The following is a 26330-nucleotide window of genomic DNA, read 5'->3' as shown; positions in this document are numbered from 1 at the left end:
ATCTACATGTTATGCATCTACATGTTACGTATCTAGATGTTATGTATCTTCATCTTATGTGTCTACATGTTACGTATCCACATGTTATGTATCTACATGTTACGCATCTACATGTTACGCATCTACATGTTATGCATCTACATGTTACGCATTATAGGTGGTAAACGGGTTGTACTTGTATAGCGCTTTTCTACCTTCAAGGTACTCAAAGCGCATCTACATGTTATGTATCTACATGTTACATATATTCATGTTATGTATCTAGATGATACGTATAAGGCAGTATAGTATAGTTTTTAACTAATCATTAGTACCGCAGTACTTTATTAGTACCAGTATACCATACAACCCGAGGTACTACATGTTCATCATAGCAGCCTCGAAAACAAGGATCCATTCTCCATTATTCACTTCTGAGCTAGCGGACTCTGTCTGTGTGCCTGCTGAGGACTGTGGAGTCCAAGGTGGGGGAAGTCTTGTGTTGGAAGTGGACCAGGTTGCAAAAGACGATGTCTTAATTGGCGATTCTTCTCTGCTGCTCGTGCTGGACTTTCTGAGCACCAATGGCTGAGCGGGTCGCTGCTAGGGCCTCCCAGTTGTCCACAGGGATCCTGCTCTGTTGGAGTAGTTGTTTAAACTGCTCTTTCAGCCCTCTCTGGGGTTCCCTCACTAGCCAAGAACCGAACAAAAAGGGTCTGTTTGAGGAGAAATGAGTCTTCCTCTGGGTGTAAATGACCTTGGAAGAGCAACTGGTTCTTGGCAATGACTGCTTCCATGCTTGGAAGGTCGGCACGTGCCACACCATCATTGTTGCTGTTGCTATTCCTGGAACGCTAGTAAAACCTCCTCAGGGTCCTGATGTTTTTCCGATAGAGGGTCCAGCTCTCTGACCCATGTAGATCACAATAGCCCTGTAGACACGGACCTGGGTTTGCCATGTTGTGAGCAGACAACCTGATAGAGCTTGTACATGCTATCGGAATGTTATCAAACTAGCGTCGCTAGCATTAGCTAATATGCTAACACGTTTCCAAGTGTTTGTGTTAGTATTATTAACTTACAATTATATTCTTTTTGTATTGTTTCACTTTCAAAAATGTTTCAGTAAATTCACCAAAACGTCACCGTGGAGTTATTGAGTCTGGTTAGATCAGAGGTGTCCAAACTTTTTGCCGTGGGGCAGCAGTGAGCTAAAAAAATTTTTGCCGAGGGCCAAAAGCTGACTGCAAGTAAAGTAACATATATATATATATATATATATATATACACATACACACACACGCACGCTCACACATATGTATATATGTGTATAGATGTATATATGTATTAGTATGTATTAAATATATATAGAGAGATATTATAATATTACTATAATCGATGTACAATTAATATAATTGGATATTAAGAGTATGTAAAAGTTTGACTCCTACCTTGTTTAATTCTGTGGCGACCTCAAGGTTTTGAAATCACTTAGAAATATCAAGCATCTAAATTGCGCCAAACATCTAAAAGTGTGGAGAGTGTTTTGCATTTTTCCCATCATGCTTTGTAATGGATTTGTAAATGTGTAATTTTTACTTTTGTTTAAGACATTTTTCGATAATATCCACAAATTGTGTTATATTGTGCTATGTGCAACCGTGTTTGTTGGCATTTTGTGTTGGTTAGATTTTTTTATTTTTTATTTGCACTATGACTAGGGAAGGATGTTTGCATTGGGTTCTATAAGTTAATACTGAGCTTGATTTAATTCAATGCACGATACGTGGTCATAGACCCGAAATACTCCACAATATGGTAACAAAGCAGGATTATACCAATTAACTTAACCTCTTAAGGCCCAAACGGTTTGTATACATGCTTTTTTAAATTTATCTTCGCTGTTTGGGCTCATTGGAGCCTAATTAGAATCAAAACTAAGAATCATCTTTTAATATGATGTACTTTAGTCCATAAGTACATGCTAATTCTTATTTTTACACTTTTTTTTTTCCAAATTCCATTGTGTTATCCTCTCCTGACACCACCAGGTGGCAGTATAAGTGTCCACATAAGTGGCCATAAGCTCCCAATTCAGTAGTGTACACGATTTTGGAAATAAGAGCTAAAAGGTGCTGTCCACGCATGTGGCCACTAAGGCCTTTAGAGTGGAAATCTATCTACGGCCAAACTCCTTATCAACTCAAGACATCATGACCCTTACTCTGTAGTTTTGACACCTCTGTTTTTAAAACATAGGAGAACTAGCTTTCTGCAGCTAGTGGGTCTATGACAACGACTTCTGTTTGGTTCGATCAGCCGTTTTACTGCCGTATTAGACACCGTTTGGAAACAATTAAGATATGTAAATAAACCTTTCCATGTAAATAACTCATTTCATAACGTAAATACCTGCGGCTTATAGTCCAGTACGGCTAATACTTATTAACTTCAAACTAAAACTTAAGTGGGTGCAATGAAAAATGTCTTATTGGGTATAAACCTCCAGCTGCAAATGTTGTTGACCTGAAACAAAACGTATCTCAAGATGTTTCCTGAAAAGCTAATGCCAAAGGTGAGAGTGGTGCCAATGCAAGGACATGGCGGCAGCCCCCCTGCTGGCTGTTAAACCTATCTGGCTGTTAAGAGAGTCACATAACAAGTAGCTTATCCGACACTTGCTGCTGTCACGGCTCCAATGTGACCTCCTCCCCTTTGAAACTAACATACTTCCATTAAGAGTCGCTACAACATGATAGTGCTGTGCTATGTTGTGTACAGGTAACACACATACCTTCGTGGACGAGTCAACAGGTGCTCCTCTGTCCAACAGTTCCTCCACCAGATCCTGGTGTCCCTCTTTGGCTGCCAAATGCAACGCATTCAATCCATTCTGGGAGGTAAACAAACACACAAAGTACAATTAATATCAAGGTTGTAACAAATATGTGGTATTTAATAGTACATACAATGTGCAATGCGTGTCAGGGATGAGTTGTGCTTGAAATGCTTTCGATCAGTGGTTGGCAAACATTTTTCAGCAAGTACCACAAGTTTTCATTTTTGATTGAAAGAAAAATGATACAATTAATGACTTTTTCAAACTGAGACTCACTGACTTTGGCTCATTTTCTGTGAAGAACATACATCAGAATACATATTTAATGACCACACACACCATACCCCCCTACACTTTTCTATTACATATAAGATGACCGGGTCCACTGCGGAAATTGATGTTCATTGTACCACACACACACACACACACACACACACACACACACACACACACACACACACACACACACACACACACAGCAGGCCTAGACAGGAAGAGGACAGTGTGTAGGTACACAGAACACCAGAGGGTCAAATGTGTGAGAGAAAATGAGAGCAGACAGTATTGAAAAACAACACTGTAACCTTGTGTGGGAACCGCAGGTGCAGAAACACAAAAGAAGAATCCCTGTCGGATGCAGAAACTAGCAGAGATATTTTCCGTGCAACATTCATATTGTTGTTATTGTTACAGATGTTTATTGGGATAAGGTAAACATCTGTTCAGTATTTTAACACAAAAGTGTTTGATTGCGAGGCATTAAAAGCCACAAAATGCAACGGGTCCATCAGACCCACAAACGCTGGCTGAGTAACAACAATATGAACATTACACAAGGGTTACTAGTGACCAAGATTAAAATACAGTAGTGTTTCAGGCCTAGGTATTCATTAAAAACAAGTCAGAGGTTTTATTAAACAAGCATATTTATTATTGTTGGCCACTGTAACACTACACACAGTTTGAACAGTAAATAAAACACTGTACTGTAATCAGGTGATTGTTTTGCATACCACTCGATGGGAGTTTGCGTACCACCAGTGGCACCACGGTTTGAGAATCCCTGCATTAGTACATGTAGACACGGTCTGCTCGTATTGACAGTAAAAAGAGAACTAGGTAAAGAGCATAAGTCCACGTCTGGTGGATCACATGACAGGCAGGAAATAAATTGTGGCTATGCCACTTAGGCTTCGTGGAAATAAATTGATACTAGTCTTGATGTTCCACTCGTAACACAAACATCATCCCCTGCCTTTACATGGTGGAAGTTAATGTCAAAACAAAGTAATAAGAAGTCAAAACAAAGTAATAAGAAGTCAAAACAAAGTCAAAACAAGTCAAAACAAAGTAATAAGAAATCAAAAAAAGTAATACAAAATAAAAAAAGTAATACAAAATAAAAAAGTAATAAGTCAAAACAAAGTCAGAATAAGTCAGAACTAAGTAATAATAAATCATAACAATGTAACACAAAATCAAAACAAAGTAATAACAAATCAAAACAAAGTCAAAAATAAAGCAAAACAAAGTGATATATGAAAACAAAGTAATGACAAAACAAAGTAATTTATCAAAACAAAGTAATAAATCAAAACAAAGTAAAAATTAAAAAAAAAGTATCCATCAATTTACTACCGCTTGTCCCTCTCGGGTTCCCGGCGGGTCTTGAGCCTATCCCAGCTGCACTGAGGTTGAAAGCGGGGTACACCTGGACAAGTGTCCACCTCATCACAGGGTCAACACAGATAGACAACATTCACACACTTGGGACCATTTAGTGTTGCCAAACAAGGCAGTACTAAAAACACCAGGTGCATGTTTGGAGGTGGGAGGAAGCCAGAGTACCCGGAGGAAACACATGCAGTCACGGGGAGAACATGCAAACTCCACACAGAAAGATCACGAGCCCAGGGATCGAACCCAAGACCTTCTTATTGCGAGGCACAAGCACTAAACGCCCAAAACAAAACAAAGTATACCAAGTCAAAACAAAGTACTAAAAAGTCAAAAGAAAATATTAACAAGTCACAACAAAGTATCAACAAGTCACAACAAAGTATAAGAAGTCAAAACAATGTTCAAAGATCACGAGCCCTGGGATCGAACCCAAGACCTTCTTATTGCGAGGCACAAGCACTAAACGCCCAAAACAGAACAAAGTACACCAAGTCAAAACAAAGTACTTAAAAGTCATAAGAAAATATTAACAAGTCACAACAAAGTATCAACAAGTCACAACAAAGTATAAGAAGTCAAAACAATGCATTACAAGTCAAAACAAAGTATTAAAAAAAGTATTAAACGATAAAAACAAAGTATTAACAAATTAAAACAAAGTAATAAACAATAAAAACAAAGTATTAACAAATCAAAACTAATTGATAAACAATAAAAACAAAGTATTAACAAATCAAAACAAAGTAATAAACAATACAAACAAAGTATTACGTCAACACAGCAAAAAACAGCAGGCGAAATGAGAAATATTAAAATAATAAAAGTGTAATCACCTCATCTTCCTCTTCTTCCATTCTTCTCTAAAAGAAAAATGACTTTAATGTAAACTTCTCTTCTCTTTACTCAAACAATTGCTTGCTCCTTCTTTTGTTTTTTTTAAACCGAGCTCTCTCTACTTCTCTCCTGCCTTCCCACAGTGACTATCAACAAAGTTCTCTAGGTCCAAAGTTGCAGTCCAGTCCAGTTCTCTACTTCCCCGTGCCCGCTTGCTCTGAAGATCAGGCTGGCACTGAACTCTTCTGCTGCCAGAACCACTTTCTCCACACGCTCAGCCTGCGCATAAGTGAAGCTACTTAAATGCCAAGAGGGGTGTCACCTTACTGTGCCATCTTTTCTGCAGCGTCACAGGGTAAGTAGCGCCTAAACATGGAAATGTCAACCTTCTCCCAAGGAAAAGGAGGGCAACCCTGAAAGAGGGCGACTGTATGAGTGCTCATAATGTTCTTAGAAGTAGTCACACGTGTCAATACTGCGCATCCACGTTCAATCACTTCAAATATTTATGAGTGACATCTCAAGTTGAGTCATGGGATTTGCGGCCTCATGTTTTGGACACTCGGGTGAAGAGAGGGGCGGAGCTTTCTACCTATCACCACCAGGTGGTGAGTTGGCTGTGATGGTGGGGGAGGATGCTGGTAAGACCTGGCAGGCCCAAACGCATTTGAAGGTCTGCTGGGAACGCCTGGCAGTCTCCTGTCAGAGAGTTTGGAGCTGTGGCCGCAAGGTTGTTGGTCCCTGTCGGAGCGGTAATCGTAGAACCCGCTAGTGGACACCAGCAGTGAGGGATGCCGTCAAGCTAAAGGAGTCCTAACAGTTTCTTTTGGCTCATAGGACTCTGGAGGCAGCGGACATGTACCGACAGGCACCTGTCCAGGCGCAACTGCAGCGTTCATTCACATACTGATGGCGGGAGCTGCAATGCAAGGCGCTAACCAGGATCCATCAGGAGCAAGGGTGAAGTGTATTGCCCAAGGACACGACGGACGTGACTAGGATGGTAAAAGGTGGGGATTGAACCAGTAACCCTCAGATTGCTGGCACGGCGACTCTTCAAACTTCGCCACGCTGTCCCCCGTGGGGAAAGAATGGATCGTGAGATCGACAGACAGACTGGTGCGGAATCTTCAATAATGCGGACGCGGTATCGATCCGTTGTGGTGAAGAAAGAGCGGAGCCGGAAGGCAAAGCTCTCAATTTACCGGTCGATCTACTTTCCCATCCTCACCTATGGTCATGAGCTTTGGGTTATGACCGAAAGGACAAGATCACGGGTTCAAGCGGCCCAAATGAGTTTCCTCTGCCGGGTGGCGGGGCGCTCCCTTAGAGATAGGGTGAGAAGCTCTGTCATCCGGGAGGAGCTCAAAGTAAAGGTGCTGCCCCTCCACATGGAGAGGATGCCAGATGAGCTGGTTTAGGTCATGTCTGACCGGGAGGAGGCCACAGGGAAGACCCAGGACACGTTTGGAAGAGGATGTCCCCCGGCTGGCCTGGGAATGCCTCAGGATCCCCCGGGAGGAACTGGACCAAGTGGCTGGGGAGAGGGAAGTCTGGGCTTCCCTGCTTAGGCTGCAGATAAGCATAAGAAGATGGATGGATGGATGGATAGAATGTAATAACCAGCGAGTCAGCAATATTTTGGTACTAGAATGTGATAACCAGTGAGTCAGCAATATTGTGTTAGCGTTGTAGTGAAAGCAGCTTCCAAACATCTGCAGAGATGATCCTGCTGCACACATGAATGATATCCTGTCATATTACAACCTGCAGCGCTGCAGCTTTCAGCTTAGTGCAACATTATCAGCACTGCAAAGAATGCCAGCATGCATTCAAAAGGACACCAGAAAATCCTCACACACACACACACACGCACGCACGCACACACGCACACAAATAAGCAAAATCACTGACAGATTCAATGTAACCATAACAACTATTTGACTAATCCTCACATTATGATCTCATAAAGACAGCTGAGTCATGCAAATATGAATATGAATATGGAGCACACACACACACACACACACAATAAATCTGTTTTTCCTCTGAGCTGTAAGTAAAAGCTTCATTTCTCTAATGCACACACAGATATTCCAATCATCATATTTAATGTCCATGTGACCTGTACACCTGTTCCCCCCCCACACACCCTAACCTGTATACCTGTTTTCCCTCCACACACATACCCTTTCCCGGTATACCTCTTCCCCCCCACACCCTTACAGTATACCTGTGTTTTCCTCCCACACACACCCTTACGGTATACCTGTTTTAGCCCCCCACACACACCCTTACACCCACATGTACACTGTGTGTGGGTATATGTATATATATAAGTGTGTGTGTGGGTATACGTGTGTATATATAAGTGTGTGTGTGTGGTATACATATATATATATATATATATATATATATATATGTGTGGGTATACATGTTTATATATAAGTTTGTGTGTGTGTGTGGGGGTATGTGTATATATATAAGTGTGTGTGTGGGTATACAAGTATATATAAGTGTGTGTGTGTGTGTGTGTGTGTGTGTGTTTTTATTGTATATATATATATATATATGTGTGTGTAGGTATACATGTTTATATATAAGTGTGTGTGTGGGTATACGTGTGTATATATAAGTTTGTGTGTGTGTGTGGGTATATGTGTATATATAAGTGTGTGTGGGGGTATACGTGTATATATAAGTGTGTGTGTGAGTGTGTGTGTGTGTGTGGGTGTATTGTATATGTATAAGTGTGTGTGTGTGGGTATATGTGTATGTATAAGTGTGTGCGTGGGTATATGTGTATATATATGTGTTTCTGTGGGTATATGTGTATATACAAGTGTGTGTGTGTGTGTGTGTGTGTGTGTGTAGGTATCCGTGTATCAGTGACGTGCAGTCAGGGGAGGCAGGTGAGGCAGTGCCTCACGTGCCATCATGGAAAGAAAAAAAATGTAAAAAGAAAAAATATTAATTAAATTGTTATATTTATCCAGTAATTGTACTTTATAAAGTTATTTTCCATTTCACTTCACCAGTTTTAGATCATTTTTATTCAAAACCGCTGAATTTTCACAATTGTCGTTCAAATACTGAGAAGAGACTTGCGGTGTGTCAGCAGCCAGTTGAGCCTCAGCATGGATTGCGCAATGACTCGGCTAACTGCTGTCTGCTGTGCAGTGAGACCGTATTGCAATATGAATTATATTATACATTTCCACAGTTTAGTTAGCTGAGGTATATAATGTACAGGGTATTTTGTCAACAACTGTATGTGTGTAACGTATTTCTTGTGCTGGGCAAACATAAAACGGCTGCGAAGACGCACTGTGTGAGGCACCTGTTCTCCTGCCTCCTGGTGGTAGAGGGCGCTAGTGATCCCAGGGATCATTCTTGCGACTACTCGGCTGCAGAATAAGTGACAACAAGCGGCAACAGTGAGCAGCGTGTGTTTATTTTTTCCTCTCCTCTGGAATTTTAACACGGAGGATTACATATCTAAAATAAAACAGTATTCTAAACTGGACTTTCAATCGAAGCAGGAGCAGCACATTTGACTTCATTTATAAGTAAAGGTAAGACCATAATAACGTTTTTTCAATTAAATGTGCTTTTTTGTGTGTTACAGTTTGTATTTGTAAAGAATGCTGGTATGAGCTTTTAAACATAACCCGTTAACTGCTGCCAATCAAATGGTGAATAAGATACTCTTTAGGGTTCATATGTTTATAAATCTGACTGTGATGAAGTCAGTGCCTCACCAGCCATGTACCTCACCGCACTCACTGACGTGTATATGTGTGTGTGTGTGTGTGTGTGTGTGTGTGTGTGTGTGTGTGTTTGTGGGGGGGATAAATGTGTTATAAATATGTGCGTGGTTATATGTGTATATATATAAAAGTGTGTATATAAGTGAGTGTGTGTATACAAGTTATGTGAGTAAAAGGCAGGCAGGTGGCCAAATACTTTTGGCAATATAGTGTATGTTTATATATATATATATATATATATATATAAACAGCAGGGGTCACCAACATTTTTGAAACCAAGAGCTACTTCTTGGGTACTGATTAATAAGAAGGGCTACCAGTTTGATACACACTTAAATACAAACCCCGTTTCCATTTGAGTTGAGAAATTGTGTTAGATGTAAATACAAACGGCATACAATGATTTGCAAATCCTTTTCAACCCATATTCAGTTGAATATGCTACAAAGACAAGATATTTGATGTTCAAACTCATAAACTTTATTTTTATTTTGCAAATAATAATTAACTTAGAATTTCATGGCTGCAACATGTGCCAAAGTAGTTGGGAAAGGGCATGTTCACCACTGTGTTACATCACCTTTTCTTTTAACAACACTCAATAAACGTTTGGGAACTGAGGAAACTTAATTGCTGAAGCTTTGAAAGTGGAATTGTTTCTCATTCTTTTTTTATGCAGAGCTTTAGTCGTTCAACAGTCCGGGGTCTCCGCTGTCATATTTTACGCTTCATAATGCGCCACACATTTTCGATGGGAGACAGGTCTGGACTGCAGGCAGGCCAGGAAAGTACCCGCACTCTTTTACTACGAAACCACGCTGTTGTAACACATGGCTTGGCATTGTCTTGCTGAAAAAAGCAGGAGCGTCCATGATAACGTTGCTTATGTCAGGCTTGCCCCTGACAGTTTGTTTATGTTTTAGTTTTTTCGTCTGCATTTGTCTGTTTCCTGTGTTTAGTATTTCCTGTCTTTTAGTTCCTGTCAAGTGCTCTTAATTTGTCAGCTTCCTGTCTTGTTCCCTGAGTGCTGTGTTCCTCCTCAGTGTTTTTAGTATTTCCTGTCCTTAGTTCCTGTCTAGTGCTCTTATTTTGTCAGCTTCCTGTCTTGTTCCCTGAGTGCTGTGTTCCCCCTCAGCTGCGGCTGATTGGCATCTGGCCACACCCGTTGCCAATCAGCCGGCTCCTATTTGTACATCCTTTGTCTTGTGTCAGTTGCTGGATCATTGTATTGTTCTTGCCTCATGTCACTCTTGTGTCTTGGCTACCTGTCGTGTCTGGCATCATTTCAGCTATTACCTGTCGTGCTACATCTTGTCCTGGTCGTCGTAGCGGTAAGCTGTTTTTGTTAGCTATTTGTAGTTTGTTTTCTCATAGCTTTTTGTTTTCTTGTTAGCCATTAGCTGTTTCCAGTTTTTCTGTTTTCTGCTAGATACCTGTTAGCTTCCACGCTAGGCCTTTTTTTTTAATCCGCCCACGTGCACGCTTTTGGTTTGAACCCTTTGTTTGGTTTTGTCTTAGTATTTATATTAAAATCATGTTTGCTCACTCCATGCCTGCCTCCATCTCTGCATCTTGGGGTCCGTCAACAAATAACTTTGACAGCTTGGATGACAACATATGTTGCTCCAAAACCTGTATGGACCATTCAGCATTAATCTTGCCTTCACAGATGTGTAAGTTACCCATGCCTTGGGCACTAATACGCCCCCTTACAATCACAGAAGCTGGCTTTTGAACTTTGCGCCTATAACAATTCGGATGGTTATTTTCCTCTTTGTTCCTGAGGACACCACGTCCACAGTTTCCAAATATAATTTGAAATGTGGACTCATCAGACCACAGAACACTTTTCCACTTTGCATCAGTCCATCTTAGATGTGCTCCGGCCCAGCCAAGCCAGCAGCCTTCCTTGGTGTTGTTGATAAATGGGTTTTGCGTTGCATAGCAGAGTTTTAACTTGCACTTACAGAAGTAGCAACCAACTGTAGTTACTGACAGTGGTTTTATGAAGTGTTCCTGAGCTCATGTGGTGATATCATTTACACACTGATGTCGGTTTTTGATGCAGTACCGCCTGAGGGATCAAAGGTCCGTAATATCATCGCTTACTTGCAGTGATTTCTCCAGATTCTCTGAACCTTTTGATGATTTTACGGACTGTAGATGGTCCATCCATCCATTTTCTACCGCTTATTCACTTTTGGGGTTGCGGGTGGCGCTTGCGCCTATCTCAGCCCCAATTGGGCGGAAGGCGGCGTACACCCTGGACAAGTCGCCACCTAATCGCAGGGCTAACACAGATAGAAAGACAACATTCACACTCACATTCACAAATTAGGGCCAATTTAGTGTTGCCATGGGTACTCCGGCTTCCTCCCACTTCCAAAGACTGTAGATGGTAAAATCCCTAAATTCCTTGCAATAGCTCGTTGAGAAATGTTGTTCTAAAACTGTTCAACAATTTGCTTACTAATTGGTGACCCTCACCCCATCCTAGTTTGTGAATTACTTAGCATTTCATAGAAGCTGTTTTTATACCCAATCATGGCACCCACCTGTTCCCAATTAGCCTGCACACCTGCAGGATGTTCCAAATAAATGTTTGATGAGCATTTCTCAACTTTATCAGTATTTATTGCAACCTTTCCCAACTTCTTTTTCACATGTTGCTGACATCCAATTATAAAGTTAATGATCATTTGCAAAAAAAAAATGTTTATCAGTTTTAACTTCAAATATGTTGTCTTTGTAGCATATTCAACTGAATATGGGTTGAAACTGATTTGCAAATCATTGTACTCCGTTTATAGCTAACACAATTTCCCAACTCATATGAAAATGGGGTTTGTAAATTGCCAGACATAGCCAATTTGCTCAATTTACCTTTATAAATAAATCTATATATATATATATATATAAAAAATGGGTATTTCTGTCTGTCATTCCGTCATACAGTTTTTTTCCTTTTACGGAAGGTTTTTTGTAAAGAATAAATGATGAAAAAAACACTTAATTGAACGGTTTAAAAGAGGAGAAAACACGAAAGAAATATAAATTAAATTTTGAAACAAAGTTTATCTTCAATTTCGACCCTTAAAAATTCAAAATTCAACCGAAAAAATTTAGAAAAACTAGCTGATTCGAATCGTTTTGAAAAAAATTCCAAAAATAATTTATGGAACATCATTAGTAATTTTTCCTGATTAAGATCCATCCATCCATCCATTTTCTACCGCTTATTCCCTTTCGGGGCCACGGGGGGCGCTGGCGCCTATCTCAGCTACAATCGGGCAGAAGGCGGGGTACACCCTGGACAAGTCGCCACCTCATCGCAGGGCCAACACAGATAGACAGACAACATTCACACTCACATTCACACACTAGGGCCAATTTAGTGTTGCCAATCAACCTATCCCCAGGTGCATGTCTTTGGAAGTGGGAGGAAGCCGGAGTACCCGGAGGGAACCCACGCATTCACGGGGAGAACATGCAAACTCCACACAGAAAGATCCCGAGCCTGGATTTGAACCCAGGACTGCAGGACCTTCGTATTGTGAGGCAGACGCACTAACCCCTCTGCTACCGTGAAGCCCCTGATTAAGATTAATTTTACAATTTTGATGACATGTTTTAAATAGGTTAAAATTAAATCTGCACTTTGTTAGAATATATAACAAATTGGACCAAGCCATATTTCTAACAAAGACAAATCATTATTTCTTCTAGATTTTCCAGAACAAAAATTTTAAAAGAAATTCACGACTTTGAAATAAGATTTAAATTTGATTTTACAGATTTTCTAGATTTGCCAGAATCATTTTGAATTTCAATCAAAATTATTTTGAAGAAATATTTCACAAATATTCTTTGTCAAAAAAACAGACGCTAAAATTAAGAATTAAATTGGAATGTATTTATTATTCATTACAATAAAAAAAATTATTTACTTGAACATTGATTTAAATTGTCAGGAAAGCAGAGGAAGGAATTTAAAAGGTAAAAAGGTATGTGTTTAAAAACCCTGAAATAAATTTTAAGGTTGTATTTTTTCTCTAAAATTGTCTTTCTGAAAGTTATAAGAAGCAAAGTAAAAAAAAAAAGGTTTTTAATTTATTCAAACAAGTGAAGACCAAGTCTTTAAAATATTTTCTTGGATTTTCAAATTCTATGAGTTTTGTCTCTCTTAGAATTAAAAATGTCAAGCAAAGCGAGACCAGCTTGCTAGTAAATAAATACAATTTAAAAAATAGAGGCAGCTCACTGGTAAGTGCTGCTATTTGAGCTATTTTTAGAACAGGTCAGCGGGCTACTCATCTGGTCCTTACGGGCTACCTGGTGCCCGCGGGCACCGCGTTGGTGACCCCTGATATACAGTATAGATTGCAGGTTTGTGTTGCATAATATGATGAGTGCTGATGCCTGAGTCAGCTGACCAGAGGGAGATAATGGCTGTGTAATAGTGCAGAGTGCTTCATGATTGAGATAATTTCCTTGGAAGCACTAACTGCACCATGTCTGCTAATCACAGCAACATGAGCCATAATCCATCCACCTGCCTAAGTAAACACGCCACCTGCTCGCCATACTGCACAGGACCGTAACAAAATACTTAGAAAGCGTAGTCACCAGAGTGTGACCGTGGACCTTTCACCACCACACCACACCACACCACCCTGCCTGCTGAGCTGCCATGAACTGATTAACATGGACCCCGACTTAAACAAGTTGAAAAACGTATTGAAGTGTTACCATTTAGTGGTCAATTGTACGGAATATGTACTGTACTGTGCAATCTACTAATACCAGTTTCAATCAATCAATCAGGTGGCGTCTGTAAAGCTGATGTCGGAATTTTAGGACTCAAAAACCTACCCAACTTTAACTATGACGCACTCTAGCGAGCAATTAGTGTTCTGCTCAAAACATCTGAACTCATGCACCATGACACTGTTAGTAGGACACAACTTGTCACTTCTCAGGGTGGTCTATGGACCACAACCAGACTGGTTGGTTGGTCTTGGAAGATATTTTGCCTCTGATCCATGTAGACTTCATCAGTTCATGCTCTCAGACTTGGACTTAGATTGGTCAGATCTAGTCTCAAACTTATATTGGTCACATCTAGTCTTAGTCTTAGATTGGTCACATTTAGTCTTAGTCTTAGATTGGTCACGTGTAGTCTTAGTCTTAGATTGGTCAGATCTAGTCTTAGATTGGTCACATCTAGTCTTACACTTAGATTGGTCACATCTTGTCTTAGTCTCAGATTTGGCAGGTCTATCCTTATACTTAGATTGGTCACATCTAGTCTTGGACTTAGATTGGTCAAATCCAGTCTTAGACTTAGATTGGTCAGACCTGGTCATAGTTTGGTCACATCTAGTCTTAGATTTAGATTGGTCACATCTAGTCTAAGTTTGGTCAGATCTATCCTTACACTCCGATTGGTCAATTCTAGTCTTAGACTTAGATTGGTCAGACCTGGTCTTAGGTTGGTCACATCTAATCTTAGACTTAAATCCAAGATGGCGGCGCCCGGACGGTCTGCGACATGGCGGAGCTCCTGCTAAAGATGGAACATTTGGCAGAAATACCTGACAATTCTACAAACTTTATGGCTGGCTCACATCGTGGTCACTCCGTGATCACGTACGACCGCTAGACACTTCTGGATGTGGACATATCGGGCCGTTTTGGACTTATAGACGCGTGCTTGTTCGACGTGCTAACTAGCATGGGAATAATTCGGCGGCTACATCCAGCGGCCTGTGAAGCAGGGGAGTATAGTAGCAGCGGGGGCCGTCTACGGAGCAGACGCCAGCGGTGTGATCGGAAACGCGGATGTCGAGCGGGGCTAAAAACAAAGCAGAAGGCTAATCCCACCAGAACACCACTTCCCTCCATTCTGCAGCCGCATTTAAATGGAAGATGCGAGACTACTGGTCTGGGTAAGGAGTCTGTTAAATTAGAACAAGTTTTTTCTGCTTTGAGTGTTTCAGAGTTGGACACGTGTTTTACCGAGGTGGCTAACTATGATGCGTGCAGATTATCAAACCAACAAACAAACAATCGGAAAATCCCCGTTACTGAGGTGGCTAACCATGATGCGTGCAGTTTATCAAAGCAACAATCAAACAACCGGAAAATTCCCGTCGTATCAATTCCTAGATATGGTCGTAATTATACTAAATGCACTGGGCATAATAAACACAACATTATTAATATTGCTACTACGGATATTTTGATAAAAAATTCCCTAAAACAGCCCACTTCCTATAATATAGGTTTTTTAAACATAAGATCATTGTCTCCCAAAACGTTGTTAGTTAATGATATTATCAGAGACAACAATCTTAACGTCATCGGTCTCAGCGAAACCTGGCTTAAACCAAACGACTTTTTTGCGCTAAATGAGGCATGTCCTCCTAACTTTACACATGCGCATATTGCCCGTCCGCTTAAAAGGGGTGGGGGGGTCGCACTAATATACAACGAAAACTTTAACCTTAGTCCTAACATAAATGATGAATATAAATCGTTTGAGGTGCTTACTATGAAGTCTGTCACACCGCTCCCTCTACACATGGCTGTTATCTACCGCCCCCCAGGGCCCTATTCGGACTTTATCAATGACTTCTCAGAGTTCGTTGCTGATCTAGTGACACACACCGATAATATAATCATAATGGGGGACTTTAATATCCATATGAATACCCCATCGGACCCACCGTGCATAGCGCTCCAGACTATAATTGATAGCTGTGGTCTCACACAACTAATAAATGAACCCACGCATCGCAACGGTAATACGATAGACCTAGTGCTTGTCAGGGGTATCACCGTTTCTAAAGTTACGATACTCCCGTATACTAAAGTATTGTCCGATCATTACCTTATAAAATTCGAGGTTCAGACGCATGTTCGTCAAACTAATAATAATAATAACTGCTATAGCAGCCGCAACATTAATACAGCCACAACGACAACTCTTGCTGACCTACTGCCCTCGGTAATAGCACCATTCCCAAAATATGTGGGCTCTATTGATAACCTCACTAACAACTTTAACGACACCCTGCGCGAAACTAGAGCTCAGAAATTATTATGTAGAAAGCTGGAACGCAAATGGCGCACGACTAAACTTGAGGTGCACCATCAAGCATGGAGTGATGGTTTAATAACTTATAAACACATGCTTACCTTAGCTAAAGCTAAATATTAGTCAAATCTCATCCACCGTAATAAAAACGATCCTAAATTTTTGTTTAGTACAGTAGCATCGCTAACCCAACAAGGGACCCCCTCCAGTAGCTCCACCCACTCAGCTGATGACTTTATGCAATTCTTTAGTAAGAAAATTGAAGTCATTAGAAAGGAGATTAAAGACAATGCGTCCCAGCTACAACGGGGTTCTATTAACACTGATACGATGGTATATACGGCGGATACTGCCCTCCAAAATAGTTTCTCTCGTTTTGAGGAAATAACATTAGAGGAATTGTTACAACGTGTAAATGGAATAAAACAAACAACATGTTTACTTGACCCTCTTCCTGGGAAACTGATCAAGGAGCGCTTTGTATTATTAGGTCCATCAGTGCTAAATATTATAAACTTATCACTTTCCTCGAGCACTGTTCCCCTAGCATTCAAAAAAGTGGTTATTCATCCTCTTCTTAAAAGACCTAACCTCGATCCTGACCTCATGGTAAACTACCGACCGGTGTCTCACCTTCCCTTTATTTCAAAAATCCTCGAAAAAATCGTTGCGGGGCAGTTAAATGAACACTTAGCGTCTAACAATCTATGTGAAACCTTTCAATCCGGTTTCAGGGCAAATCACTCCACGGAGACAGCCCTCGCAAAAATGACTAATGATCTATTGCTAACGATGGATTCTGATGCGTCATCTATGTTGCTGCTCCTCGATCTTAGCGCTGCTTTCGATACCGTCGATCATAATATTTTATTAGAACGTATCAAAACACGAATTGGTATGTCAGACTTAGCCCTGTCTTGGTTTAACTCTTATCTTACTGATAGGATGCAGTGTGTCTCCCATAACAATGTGACCTCGGACTACGTTAAGGTAACGTGTGGAGTTCCCCAGGGTTCGGTCCTTGGCCCTGCACTCTTCAGCATCTACATGCTGCCGCTAGGTGACATCATACGCAAATACGGTGTTAGCTTTCACTGTTATGCTGATGACACCCAACTCTACATGCCCCTAAAGCTGACCAACACGCCGGATTGTAGTCAGCTGGAGGCGTGTCTTAATGAAATTAAACAATGGATGTCCGCTAACTTTTTGCAACTCAACGCCAAAAAAACGGAAATGCTGATTATTGGTCCTGCTAGACACCGAACTCTATTTAATAATACAACTCTAACATTTGACAACCAAACAATTAAACAAGGCGACACGGTAAAGAATCTGGGTATTATCTTCGACCCAACTCTCTCCTTTGAGGCACACATTAAAAGCGTTACTAAAACGGCCTTCTTTCATCTCCGTAATATCGCTAAAATTCGCTCCATTTTGTCCACAAAAGACGCTGAGATCATTATCCATGCGTTTGTTACGTCTCGCCTCGATTACTGTAACGTATTATTTTCGGGTCTCCCCATGTCTAGCATTAAAAGATTACAGTTGGTACAAAATGCGGCTGCTAGACTTTTGACAAGAACAAGAAAGTTTGATCACATTACGCCTGTACTGGCTCACCTGCACTGGCTTCCTGTGCACTTAAGATGTGACTTTAAGGTTTTACTACTTACGTATAAAATACTACACGGTCTAGCTCCATCCTATCTTGCCGATTGTATTGTACCATATGTCCCGGCAAGAAATCTGCGTTCAAAGGACTCCGGCTTATTAGTGATTCCCAAAGGCCAAAAAAAGTCTGCGGGCTATAGAGCGTTTTCCGTTCGGGCTCCAGTACTCTAGAATGCCCTCCCGGTAACAGTTTGAGATGCCACCTCAGTAGAAGCATTTAAGTCTCACCTTAAAACTCATTTGTATACTCTAGCCTTTAAATAGACTCCCTTTTTAGACCAGTTGATCTGCCGTTTCTTTTCTTTTTCTCCTATGTCCCACTCTACCTTGTGGAGGGGGTCCGGTCCGATCCGGTGGCCATGTACTGCTTGCCTGTGTATCGGTTGGGGACATCTCTGCGCTGCTGATCCGCCTCCGCTTGGGATGGTTTCCTGCTGGCTCCGCTGTGAACGGGACTCTCGCTGCTGTGTTGGATCCGCTTTGGACTGGACTCTCGCGACTGTGTTGGATCCATTATGGATTGAACTTTCACAGTATCATGTTGGACCCGCTCGACATCCATTGCTTTCCTCCTCTCCAAGGTTCTCATAGTCATCATTGTCACCGACGTCCCACCGGGTGTGAGTTTTCCTTGCCCTTATGTGGGCCTACCGAGGATGTCGGGGTGGTTTGTGCAGCCCTTTGAGACACTAGTGATTTAGGGCTATATAAGTAAACATTGATTGATTGATTGATTGAAATTGGTCACATCTATTTTAGACTTAGATTGGTCTGATTTAGTCTTAGACTTATATTGGTCAGATCTAGTCTTTGATTTATATTGGTCAGATCTGGTCTTGGACTTAGATTGGTCAGTTCTGGTATTAAACTTGGAATGGTCACATCTAGTCTTAGTTTTAGATTGGTCATATATATCCTTACACTTAGATTGGTCACATGTAGTCTCAGACTTAGATTGGTCACATCTAGTCTCAGACTTAGATTGGTCACATCTAGTCTCAGACATAGATTGGTCACATCTAGTCTCAGACTTACATTGGTCACATTTAGTCTCAGACTTACAATTTGTTTCAGTTTCAGAAATTCCTCATTAAATTTACGAAAACGTCACCGCGGAAATTTTGATGGGCCTGTTATCTGTGCCCTGGACCTCTGGCTGGGGGTCACCGGAAGCCGCGGTACTTTTAAAATGATGTCGAGTGTCTGATTGCGTGAGTTTTAGGTGTAACTGTACAAAATGAGCTACAGACCTAGCATAACACGTCAGCATGCTAACATTAAAATGCAAACACATAGCCTGTGTGCTAACGTTGTATATGCATATATTCATTGTATGTTAATAATACCAACACAGACACTCGTAAAGGTGTTAGCATATTAGCTAAAGTTAACGACGCTCGCTTGATTACGATAGCACGTACAAATATGTGTGAAAACACCCCTACAGACATCACACATGGTACGGTTTAGTAAGTTCGAATTGTTTTAGTTATATTATAAAACTTACAAAAGTTGCTTGGAGTGATGAATGAAGAATCCATATGTGTAGAAAAACGCTATGGACGGCTAAACGACTGAATGGCACTCGTACTTCCGGCTAAAGGCACTAAATGCAAGGACAATGCAACACCTGCAGTGCGCAACCTTATCCAAAAGATGGCGCCATAGCACAAACAACAACACACCTTTTTAAACTATTTTCTAATATGGCCGTCAGCAAAGAAAAATCCATAGATTAGCCGCTTCGTTTTATAAGCTGTAGTGATTCACAAATAGCTAAAACACTGTGGATGGACGTTAGGCGCTAGCTAGCTAGCCATGTCTTAAAGCTCCTCTTCCTGAGGGCTTTTATGGTGTTATAACTTCACCTTTATCTTTACTTTTTACACCAAAATGCGTCTGTTCTCCCTCTTTCTGTCTACACGCTGTGTCTGCTTGTAAGTACTCGGTGTGCGGGCGCTGCTCATAAAACCCGCAATGTCACAATAATAATAATTGGGAACCTGTACTTTATGAATAGAGTATAGTACCCTTTTTGATTAATTAATACTATGATAATATAATAGTACCGGTATACCATACAACCCTTGTGCGCACACACACACACACTCACACACACACATTGGGGTATAAATATAATAATGTCACTCAATCTTATTTTCGGTCACCTGACAAGGGCTCAAATGTGATCGTCTGACACATGACAGATAGTATGAAGGGCAACGTTCTTATGTTGCAGACAGGATACGGACCATAGTGTGTGTGTGTGTGTGTGTGTGTGTGTGTGTGTGTGTGTGTGTGTGTGTGTGTGTGTGTGATTGGGGCTGAGAAAAAGCAAAGCCATGGTTGCTTAGGACAACAGAGGTGGGCAGCTGCTACTTCCTGTCAGCTGACCAATTACAGCGCAGTGTCCAAATAGTTGTTATCAAGCATTAGAAGCATTACAGTGCAATGACACAGCTATTTGTATTTTGACACACACACACACACACACACACACACGCACACACACACTATGGGTGTTGAGAAGGGGAGCGGGTGTCAAGGAACAGCTGTTGGGGAACGGTAGACCCGCCTTCGGATACGGCTGAGAGTGACGGGAGGAATGCGAGTGGTGTGGCGCAGGAATTGTGCCAGTTAAGAAGGAAAGTGTGACATTTCATAACGTTCTACAAATTATCACAAATGTTAATTGTTGTCGCAATATGGTTGTTAAAGTTGAGGATTTTCGGATTTCTGATTGTTTGTGAGGGCTACAAAAGGACTTGTGTGTGTGTGTGTGTGTGTGTGTGTGTGTGCGTGCGCACGCACGTATCGGCAGCTCAGTGCCTACAGGACAGTTAAGCTTGTTGTTGTTGTTGTTGATTGTTATGTTTGTTTGATATACACTCCAGTATATTGTAGGGTTGTACGCTACACCGGTACAATTATAGTATCGCAGCACTAATGCATCAAAAACGGTACTATACTCTGCTTGAAAAGTACCGCTTCCTAGGCATGATGTCGTGACGTTGCTGGTTTTGCAAGCAGAGGAGCTTGTTCGGCAGCGCACGCACACTGAGTACTTACAAGCAGACACAGTGTGTAGACAGAAAAGAGAGAACGGACACGTTTTGGTGTAAAAAGTAAAGATAAAAGTGAAGTTATAACACTGCACAAAAAACAAAGTTGTTTATTGAACTGGAAAAATTCCCGAAATTCCAGGAATTCCATAATACCATTTCTCAATTAAAAATGTTACTACTTCAACAGTTCTCCACTGATTTGAAAAATTCCAACACCAACCATTTCAACCCATTAAAGTTTTTTACCATGTTCAAAAAAATTCCGCTTTTCCTTAATTTTTGGGAAATTCCTATTAAAATGAATGGGACACTATTCAAAGTTCCACAACTCCCACATTTTTCATCTGATTCAAACCATTCCACCTTCAACACATTCCACCATCCTGGAAATTTCAACTACATTAATCCAGGTTAAAAAAAGAAAATGCAGGGTTTTCCAGAATTCCTGGTTTTCCAAAGCCCTATTTCCACCCTTTTTTCTGTAGACTACTTCTTCCACATTTTTCAACCCACTTCAACTGTCAAAACATTCCTCTTAATCAGCACAAAAAACAAGGTTGTTTTTTGAACTGGAAAAATTCCCGGTTTTCACCAAATTCCAGGAATTCCTTAATACTATTTCTCAATTGAAAATGTTACTACTTCTTCAACATTTCTCCACCGATTTGAAAAATTCCAACACCAACCATTTCAACTCATTCAAACCATTCAAGTTTTTTACCATTTTCAAAACATTCCCGCTTTTGCCAACATTTCTGGCAAATTCCTCTTGAAATGAATGGGACATTTTTTAAAGTTCCACAACTCCCACATTTTTCATCTGATTCAACCTGTTCCACCTTCAACACATTCCACCATCCTGGAAAATTCAACTACATTAATCCAGGTTAAAAAAAAAAAAAATCCAGGATTTTCCAGAAGTTCCGTTTTTCCAAAGCCCTATTTCCACCCTTTTTTCTGTAGACTACTCCTTCCACATTTTTCAACCCACTTAAACCAAAACATTCCTCTTAATTAGCAAGAAAAAAAATATTTTTTTGAACTGGAAAAATTCCCGAAATTCCAGGAATTCCGTAATACCATTTCTAAATTGAAAATGTTACTACTTTAACATTTCTCCTCCGATTTGAAAAATTCCAACACCAACCATTTCAACTCATTTAAACCATTCAAGTTTTTTTTTACCATTTTCCAAAAATTCCCGCTTTTGCCAAAATGTTTGGGAAATTCCTATTGAAATGAATGGGACATTCTTCAAAGTTCCACAACTCCCACGTGTTTCATCTGATTCAACCCATTCCACCTTCAACACATTCTACCATCCTGTAAATTTCAACTACATTAATCCAGGAAGAAGAAAATCCAGGATTTTCCAGAAGTCCTAATTTTCCAAAGCCCTATTTCCACCTTTTTTCTGGTGACTACTCCTTCCACATTTTTCAACCCACTTCAACTGTCAAAACATTCCTCTTAATCAGCACAAAAAACAAGGTTGTTTTTTGAACTGGAAAAATTTCCATTTTTCCCCAAATTCCAGGAATTCCGTGATACCATTTTTCAATTGAAAATGTTGCTACTTCTTCAACATTTCTCCACCGATTTGAAAAATTCCAACACCAACCATTTCAACTCATTCAGACCATTCAGTTTTTTTTTTACCATTTTTTAAAAAATTCCCGCTTTTGCCAAAATTAACATTTTTCATCTGATTCAAACCATTCCACCTTCAACACATTCCACCATCCTGGAAATGTACATTGATCCAAAGCTCTATTTCCACCCTTTTTTATGGCAACTACCCCTTCCACACTTTTGAACCCACTTCAACCGTCAAAACATTCCTCTTAATTAGCACAAAAAAACTAAGCTGTTTTTTGAACTGGAAAAATTCCCGTTTTTTTCCCAAATTCCAGGAATTACGAGACACCATTTCTCAATTGACAATGTTAATTCTTTAACATTTCTCCACCAATTTGAAAAATTCCAACACCAACCATTTCAACTTATTCAAAGCATTCAAGTTTTTTACGATTTTCAAAAAAATTCCCGCTTTTCCAAAATTTTGGGGAAATACCTATTGAAATGAATGGGACATTCTTCAAAGTTCCACAAGCCCCACATGTTTTATCTGATTCAAAACATTCCACCTTCAACACATTCCACCAGCCTGGAAATTTCAACTACATTTATCCAGGTTAAACATTTTTGGGGGATTTTCCAGATGTCCTGGTTTTTCAAAACCCTATTTCCACCCTTTTTTCTGGCGACTACTCCTTCCACATTTTTATCCCACTTCAACCGTCAAAACATTCCTCTTAATTAGGACAAAAAAACAAAGTTGTTTTTTGAACTGGAAAAATTCCTGGTTTTCCCGAAATTCCAGGAAACCGTAATACCATTTCTCAATTCAACATGTTACTACTACTCCACCGATTTCAAAAATTCCAACACCAACAATTTCAACTCTTTCAGACCTTTCAAGTTTGAAACCATTTTCAAAAAAAATTCCCGCTTTTCCCTAATTTTGGAGGGAAATTCCTATTGAAATGAATGGGACATTCCTCAAAGTTCCACAACTCCCACATTTTTCATCTATTTCAAACCGTTCCAACTTCAAAATATTGTGTGCTCTACTCCAACAATTCTTAAAAAAAACCATCCAGGATTTCAGTACAACTTCAGCATTCACATGAAATGCCTGCAGAAATTGCCTCACCTATTTAATAAATCATAACAATTCTCTGTAATAATAATAATGGCTTTGCTTCTGACTAGTCGCTTTAGAACCTTCCTTACCTGGTTGCACGTGCTGATGTCCACACCATTCTTCAAGAATTCAAGGACTTTATCGATGTTTCCAGCTCTGGCCGCCCGCAGGAAACTGGTGTTGCTGTCCGACTGTAAGGAGAGAAAGCGATTGAGTGAGTTGATCAGTTTCATTGGCGTACACAAGAGAACCTTTTTAACCACATCGGTTGTGCTATTTTCGTGAATTTGTCTAATTTTCCTGTTTCGCTAAACGTAATAACCTGAACCAAACACACAAACTGTCAAACTCAAACATGCACAACATTTTTTTTTATAAAAAAAGAAATACAAATAAAAAAAGTTTCCTACGCTTTGCACCCAGCGGCTTATAAAAAGGTGCAGCTAATTCATGTATTTTCTTTTGCCGACGGCCATAAAGTAAATATGCTTCCCTAAACACATGCAAAGACACATAAATGGCTTGTTAGTGTTGGTGCTATGGCGCTATTCTTTAGGCAGGTACGCACACCGCAGTGAATGTAAATTCCTGCTTGTAACTAGAAGTAGAAGTGCCGTTCTGTCTTTGAGCCGTCCATAGCGTTTCTACTCGTAAGGATTCTTCATTCGCCACTCCAAGCAATGTTAGTAATTTTTACAATATAGCTAATTTTCGGATTGTTCTTCGCTGACGGCCATATTGTAAATAGTTAAAAAAAAATAGAAGCACTGAATAGGTGTGTTTGTGCTATGGCTCCATCTTTTGAACAAGTTCGCATTGCCTTTCTGTTTGGATTGAGCTTTCAACTTGAAATACAAGTGCTGTTCCATTTTTAAGCCGTCCATAGCGTTCCTACTCGTATGGATTCTTCCTTCATCACTCCAAGCAACGCTTTTAAGTTTTACAATACAACTAAAACAATTTGTACTTACTAAACCGTCCTATGTGTGATGTCTGTAGGAGTGTTTTCATGCATATTTGTACCTGCTATCATAATGTAATGATGCGAGCGTCGTTAGCATTAGCTAATACGCGAGCACGTTTACAAGTGTCTATGTTAGTTTTATTATCTTACATTATTATTGTTTCAATTTGGTAAATTTACCAAAACGTCACCATGGCGTTATTTGAGTCTCTTTAGCTGATTGGAGAGCTAGCTTTTTTGATTGATTGAAACTTTTATTAGTAGATTGCACAATACAGTACATATTCCGTACAATTGACCACTAAATAGTAACACCCAAATAAGTTTTTCAACCTGTTTTAGTCGGGGTCCACGTTAATCAATTCATGCGCAGCTAGCGGGTCCATGACCATGACCTCTGTTTTATTTGATCAGCCGTTTTACTGCCGTGTTACAGACACTGTTTGGAAACGATTAAGGTATGTAAATAAACATTTACAGGTGTAAATAACTCATTTCACAATGTTTATATCTGCAACTTATAGTCCAGCGCTGCTAATATATGGAAAAATATTTTCTGGGTGTGGTTTATATACCGGTAGTTTTCACATGGAGGCGTATAGTCTTCTCCTCTGACCTGGATTATGGAGCATCCATAAACATTCCTGAGGACAACCTGAGTCCTTCTAAGCGTCTAACTAACACAACTTCAAGGGTGTCCCTGACCAATGATGGACTATTTCTGGAGACGTGATTCATATTATTTACATCTGCGGTCACATCTACCACTCCAGACGTTCACATAAATGCCAGTTTATTTTCAGTTTTATGAACACATTGTGATTCGGTAAGCATATTAAGAAATATAACTCTTCCAATGTGCTACAAAATAGTTTTTTTTATCCCCCCACAGAGTATTTCAATATGTACTCTTTAGCTTGTTTTAAAGGCACAGTATGACACCTCTGATGCTGGATCACCTACTTGTAATACTGGTGGACCAGCAAGGACATGTCTCATAAGAACAGAGCATAAAGTGTGGCGTTTAAGGTAGTACTATAATTTTTCCCTATTGCATCACCTACTTGTAATACTGGTGGACCAGCAAGGACATGTCTCATAAGAACAGAGCATAAAGTGTGGCGTTTAAGGTAGTACTATAATTTTTCCCTATTGCAGGGGTCGGCAACCCAAAATGTTGAAAGAGCCATATTGGACCAAACCAAAAATACAAAACAACAGCCGAAACAAACATAAAAGCCATATTACATACAGATAGTGTGTCATGAGATATAAATTGAATTATGAGGACTTAAAGGAAACCAAATGAGCTCAAATATAGCTACAAATAAGGCATAAAGATGCAATACGTACATATAGCTAGCCTAAATAGCATGTTAACGTTGATTAGCTTGCAGTCATGCAGTGTCTGATTAGTCCGCCACAAGTCAATAACATCAACAAAACTCACCTTTGTGCATTCATGCACAATGTTAAAAGTTTAGAGGACAAAATGAGACAGAAAAAGAAGTGGCATAAAACACGTCTTAGAAAGTCGGAGAAAGTTATACATGTAAACAAACCACGGTGAGTTCCAGGACCGCCAAAATTAGTAGGACAAAACGGCGCTTGCCAAATACTCGAATCAGTGAAGCATGTTTAACATAAACAGTGTCCTTTATAACAATTAGGGAGGTTTAACCATATTAAAATCAAAATAAAAATGTTCCTCTCATC

The 26330-nt window shown here is 40.1% G+C and overlaps 1 protein-coding gene and 1 long non-coding RNA gene across 10 annotated transcripts in view; one reads left to right on the top strand and one right to left on the bottom strand.

Annotated features, from left to right (window-relative positions):
- The window catches only part of LOC133556490 (ankyrin-2-like), a 194167-nt gene that overhangs the window by 96112 nt on the left and 71725 nt on the right, over positions 1–26330 (bottom strand). For all 9 annotated transcript variants that reach the window (XM_061906582.1, XM_061906518.1, XM_061906560.1 and 6 more), the window contains 2 exons: positions 23740–23841; positions 2774–2872 (listed from right to left, as the gene is read on the bottom strand). In XM_061906582.1, the coding sequence (XP_061762566.1) occupies positions 2774–2872; positions 23740–23841 (201 nt within the window). The remainder of the gene's footprint in view (positions 1–2773; positions 2873–23739; positions 23842–26330) is intronic.
- LOC133556563 (uncharacterized) lies at positions 5338–7384 on the top strand. The gene is made up of 2 exons (XR_009807548.1): positions 5338–5687; positions 6170–7384. It is a non-coding gene; the product is annotated as an uncharacterized LOC133556563 (long non-coding RNA).

This window comes from Nerophis ophidion, linkage group LG01 (assembly GCF_033978795.1).
Source record: "Nerophis ophidion isolate RoL-2023_Sa linkage group LG01, RoL_Noph_v1.0, whole genome shotgun sequence".
Classification (NCBI taxonomy): domain Eukaryota; kingdom Metazoa; phylum Chordata; class Actinopteri; order Syngnathiformes; family Syngnathidae; genus Nerophis; species Nerophis ophidion.
Note: the sequence above shows the minus strand (reverse complement) of the source record. Positions and strands in the feature narration are given on the sequence as shown.